This window comes from Jatropha curcas, chromosome 11, assembly GCF_041381405.1.
Source record: "Jatropha curcas cultivar XTBG-Jc1 chromosome 11, XTBG_Jcur_1.0, whole genome shotgun sequence".
Taxonomy (NCBI): Eukaryota; Viridiplantae; Streptophyta; class Magnoliopsida; order Malpighiales; family Euphorbiaceae; genus Jatropha; species Jatropha curcas.
The window spans coordinates 5,677,588-5,683,202 of record NC_143161.1 but is presented as its reverse complement, the minus strand read 5'-3'; the positions used below and the strand labels follow the sequence as shown (position 1 = coordinate 5,683,202).

Genomic DNA, 5,615 nt, shown 5'->3' with positions numbered 1-5,615 from the left:
TTACAGTCTGGCTGTTTTGGATTTGTTAATGTAAATTCTCTCTCTGCGTTAAGTGGTATTTTTCTGGCTCTCTTGAACTAAAGAGAACATGAACTTTTTTTCTAATTTTATAGGTTAACTGTGGAGTTGTGGCTCATTTTTTGTGGAAGAATTTACTGTTTATCAAACACTCCGACAACAGACAAGGATATGAATTCTGGGACGAGGGTATTGATGATCTAGTGCAATTCTTTTTATATTTATTGTAACTTGCACATGAGAATTTATATAAATCGGAGTTTAACTTTCATTTTTTGAATATATTGAAAAAATAGGAGATTGTATATGCACATTAATTTAAAATAAAAAAGGAAATTATGTCTATAGAGTATGGAGACTTCCGATCCACTTGAAGTTCTTGATTCATCGGTGTTTTCGACTAACATTAATGTGTTCTAAAATCCAATTATATTTTGTATCATTACCAACCATGCATTAAATAGTATTTTGGTCAATTATGGTAATAATAATATTTGTTTGTTTAAAAAAAATTTAAGTGATATATAGAATGAATAATGAAAAATTAAATTTTATAATGATTTTTAAAAGAAGCTCTAATTAGAAGATTAAGCAATAATCAATTAAAAATTCATAATTGAAAAATTTTTATTAAAATTAATCCAAAAGTTGAATTTTAAATATATTATTTATTGCAATCAAATTATCGGGCAAGTGCTCGATAATTCTATTTCTATGCTTAAAGCGTGATTTCATCATATTCTGGTCGGTGGCTGTTAATAGGTGAGATGATAGATAAGTTATGCCTAATCACACGAGTACCCACTCTTAAAGTTCTCTAGTGGATTCATTATAATTAGCAATTTGGGGGTCCCTTCTTTCTGGAGATTTGAGCAAACGAGGATGAGTTATAATGAGTTGTCAGATTCTCAGACACATTATTTAATTATGCATGGACCATAGCACCTGGATGCAAGACAAGACTCACATGCTTGCTCTCTCTCCCCATCTCCTTCATATTTCCATTTCTCTTCTCTTTTCTTTTTTCCATTTAAACATCAAGTAAGAACTATGTCAAGTGGATTCTGATCTAATAACTTAAATTATGTCTTATCCATTTTCATCCATGATTCTCATATTTCATTTCTGTTCTATTACACTGTTTATAGTCATTAGCCACCTTTCCATTTTGCTACGTGCCTACCATGTGGAATTAAGGACACAAATGGCAAACAACTACATCAAGATTTAATTACATTTTTTTTTTTAAATATTTGAAAGAAAACAAAAAAACAAAAGTACAAGTATAAATATTGTAAGGTCCTTTTAAAGAGTCGATTTACAAGTAATTTTACTAGTCGGATCCAACCCAATGTTGGACCACTTCTTCCAAATTGCAACAAACTAAGTAGGCCATTGGCCAACCTCCTGCATACAATAAACCAAAATCCTTTGGTCATACATACTAGAAAAAGAAAAAAGGAAATAGTAAAGAATGTTAAGGATTTATTCAATAAAATTAGCGTTTTTTGATAGCTGTTAATTGTTTTAATAACATTTAGTTATTAGCTATTTGAGTAATTTTTTATGAAATGCTGAAAATTAAATATGATATGAGTTAACTTTTTATAAAAACGCTATATTAATATCTAAAAACTAGTTCAAAAGCTATATTACTGAACACTATAAAAAATTACGTTTAGCAAAGCTATTAAAGAAGCCATTGCTGAACACAACCTAAAAATATAAACAACCACCACTTATAAGCAAAAAAAAATCCTTTTCGGTTTTTCCACAACCTCCAAATGCCTAAGGTCCACCTGTTTAAAAAGAATGAAAAAACAAAAGTTATTTGCATATCTAGGGACAAAAATCAAATTCAAAGTTAAAATTTTTTTTCTCTCTTTTTAATTCGAACTCAGTCTCAAACAATTATGCATAGGAGGTGGAAATAAATCTACAATTTCTTTTTTTTAAAAAAAAAAAATTTAGCAGAGACTTTGGTTTCCTTGTGATTCGACCAAACACATATTTGTGGACAACATTTTCTTTCTCCCCAATAATTGGAGTTGTCTTTACTTTTACGTCATTATTTACATGTTATTTGTGTGATTTCTCTTCTTTTTTCATACGCATGTCAAATAAGTACATATGTTTTGGATTATGCAAATATATAAATTACAAAACAATTCACTTTTATAGTAAAAATGAAAAGAAAAATTTATATTTGACACCATCCATACATCAGCATAACGTAATAATTTCCTTAAATAAAGAAAAGTATACATAATTGATAAATGACATCTTTTAAATATGTTTGTTTGAGTTGATTAGAAAAGTGTACAACATAATTAAAATTTTCCTATATTGGTAATTATTAGATTATCAATGAACTTTAGATTTCAAATTACACCTCCAACTAATTCTGCTTTGCCATCTGTTCATATTTTGATTAAATCAATTAAAATTATCGAATTAAATCAATTTGATTTAATCTTTACCTCCTCCATTTCACTTTAATAACAGCATTTGATCTTTTTATAAGAATTAAAACAATGATCGGAACATATTAATTTTTTAAAAATACATTATGAAATGTTAACATCGCACTTCTTAAAATTAAAATTTTCCCATTTAATATTATTACAAAAGTAGAACAAGGTAAAATGATATGTGGAATTGAGGGAGTAATATTTATGATTCGATTTAAGTTTTCATTAAAAAATTAAAAATTTTCGATTCAATTTGATTTATAAACCTAAAATATATACTTAAAATAGTTGTACAACGACTAAAAAATCAACCAAATTAGCTCAAATGAACTGAATTGATTCGATATATTATTTGATTTGATTTGATTTTAAAAATATACAGAATAATATCTCTTTCTTCTTAATTGATTTTTTGTTGGATTTCTTTTTCTTGCATACAAGCTTTCCATATTTTCATATTTCAAACATTACTTGGCTGAATCTCACCCAACTAAGGTAAGAACAAGCATAAAAAAAAAAAAAAAAAAAAAAAAAAAAAAAAAAAAAAAACACTAATCTAACATTTCATCAAGTAGGTAGATTTACCAAAATATCCTTCAACTAAGCTTTAGTAACAGTAGTGTTAGTAGCAGTACCCAACTGAATCTGACCATTATTTTCACTACTAGCTGCTTTCTTCTTCAAGCTATCCTCCTTCAAAGCAGACCTCCAATTAATGAAACTACCAAAAAGGACCTCCATATCCTCCAATGTCCTTCCTCGTGTCTCGGGCAAACATGTAAAAAAGAAGGTCCACGCTACCGCAGCTATAGCCGCGAACAGAAAAAACGCCCCTCCTATTGTTATTCCTTTGTACAGTGAAATAAAAGTCGTCGATATGACCCCACTTGTTAATCTGTTCACAGCCACTCCCATACTCGTGCCTTGAGCGCGTAGCCTCAACGGAAAGATCTCAGAACTATACACCCATGTGATGGGGCCCATCCCTATTGAGAAAAATGCCACGTAGGCTAATACCATTGTTAAACACAATACTATAGCCCATGTTAGCTTATCGTGCGAATGATCTATAATGGTCAACGAAAATCCAAGGGTCGCTAACGAAAATATCATTCCAGCAACACTTGTTAGGAGCAACGGTCGCCGTCCGATCCTGTCTAGCAAAAACGTAGCCACTAAAATGAACATTGTCTTAACAAATCCAACGGCTACAGTTGCAAGTAACTTCTTATTATCTGATTGGATCCCGGCCTTTTCAAATATTCTGGGGCTGTATAATACGACAGCGTCTATACCCGAAGCTTGTTGGAAGAAGTGAATCCCGATCGCACAAACTAAGATATGGCGAACGGACGGTGTAGGATGGAGGAGTAATTCCCGCCATACACCTTCACCATGGGATTGTTTTTGCACTTGAACGATGTCGTCGTTGCAATCTTGAGGAATACCTGCGGCTTCTTTTATATCGGCGAGTCTTGCTTCAGATTCTTCTTTGGAGTCGGAGGTCCTGTCCAGGACTCGCTTGGCTTCACCGAGTCGGCCTTGCAGAATGAGCCAACGAGGTGACTCGGGCATGACAAGGACAATTAGAGCAAGGAAAACTGAAGGAACTGCACCGATTCCAAGCATGAACCGCCAACTCAAATGAGTTGGAAGCTTTGAGAATGCAAAGTTTGATACGTAGCCGAGCAAGATCCCGCCGTTAATGAATACCTGTCAATTAAAAAACGCCGTTAATGAATAATGAATGCAAATGTTTTTATTTATTAAGTATTATAATATTATTACAAGCTATTTTTGGTGTAATGTATTAAATTATTTATATGCATTTTAAATATAACACTTTTGGTTTATTTGTTTTAAAGATGAAATTTTTAAATAAAAGATTTTTTTTTTCTTTTTTTTAACATCTCATAGTATTCAAGTAAACTTGTCCCAACATAAAAAATAAATCTATTTTCAGAATTAAAAAATTTATAGTTTTTCAAAGATAATATATAAAATGATAAGAACTATATTATATAATATATTAATGTATACGTACTTCAGGAAATGAAGTGAGAAATCCACGAGAGGAAGCCGGAGACACTTCAGCAGTATAAACCGGTGCAATCATAAGAGCATAGCCGACACCAATCCCGGCAACAAGCCGCCCTACCATCAGAAACGCATAAGTTGTGGCAAATCCCATTAGAAGAGCTCCCACAAAGAAAATAGCTCCAGCCACCACTATAGTATACCGCCGCCCTATCCAGTCGGAGGTCCGGCCAGCTGCGGCTGAACCAACTAATGAGTATATGTTAAGTGTTCCCACCAGAACTTCTACTTGAAAATCTGAGATTTGCAGATCATCTTTGATGTAGATAGCCGCTCCACTCATCACTCCAATATCTACAAAATCATATATATATATATATATATATATATAACCAAATCATTACAATTCAAAGCTTGGAATCCATTTCTTGTTTCTTAATTCTTTATAGTCAAAGAAATATATAAATGGAGATAAAACTAAAAAATGGTTTTTAGTAGAAAAAAAGAACTCACCATAACCAAGTAAGATAGAAGTCATGGAAGCCAAAACAGCACAAGCAAGAGCAAATTTATTACTTTTGGGTTTCTTTGGAGGATCGAAGTCTGCAAGTCTTTTCTCTGTTTGGTTTTGGTAGTTGCTGGGATTTGCAACATCCTTCTCTGCTGTGTTTAAAGCAGTCATCTCTCTTTAGCTTAACTGATAGCAAGAAAGAGAGACAGAGAGTGTTTTGAAATGGCTGTGTTAGCGTTTGTTAAGGTTGATTTGGATAAACTCAAGCAGCCACATTAGGAGAGCAGAACTCCGGGTTCTGCAGCTCCATGAGAAACTGGACCTGCTTAAATAGACAACAAGGGCTGGCTTTTTCTTTCTTCCCTTTTTTTTTACTTTTTTTTTAAATAAAAAAATTAATGTATTATCAATTTGGGTGACCTGGTAACCTGTTGATCCGTTTAAAATGGTTGGATTTTCATTTTATTTTATAAATTACAGCTTGTCTTAATATTATAACTAGTGACATGGCCAGCATGTGTATATTCATTGTATTTTTTTATTAATAGTTTTCTCTTGTAAATGTAATTTAATTTATA

At 31.9% G+C, this 5,615-nt stretch overlaps 1 protein-coding gene across 1 annotated transcript; it reads right to left on the bottom strand.

Annotated features, from left to right (window-relative positions):
- Positions 1-2,815: 2,815 nt before the first annotated feature.
- Positions 2,816-5,350, bottom strand: LOC105632021 (putative polyol transporter 1). The gene is made up of 3 exons (XM_012214291.4): positions 5,040-5,350; positions 4,534-4,880; positions 2,816-4,202 (listed from the first exon to the last, which is right to left on the bottom strand). Exons 1-3 carry the CDS (start codon positions 5,206-5,208, stop codon positions 3,090-3,092), a joined length of 1,629 nt encoding a protein of 542 aa, XP_012069681.3. The 5' UTR covers positions 5,209-5,350; the 3' UTR covers positions 2,816-3,089.
- Positions 5,351-5,615: the final 265 nt, after the last annotated feature.

Bases quoted from the DNA above. Each gene is read 5' to 3' on its own strand.
- LOC105632021 (XM_012214291.4), bottom strand. From the start codon at position 5,208: ATGACTGCTTTAAACACAGCAGAGAAGGATGTTGCAAATCCCAGCAAC. The intron at 4,881-5,039 runs GTGAGTTCTTTT...ATGATTTTGTAG, and splicing joins TTCTATCTTACTTGGTTATG to ATATTGGAGTGATGAGTGGA. The intron at 4,203-4,533 runs GTACGTATACAT...TTTAATTGACAG, and splicing joins TTCTCACTTCATTTCCTGAA to GTATTCATTAACGGCGGGAT.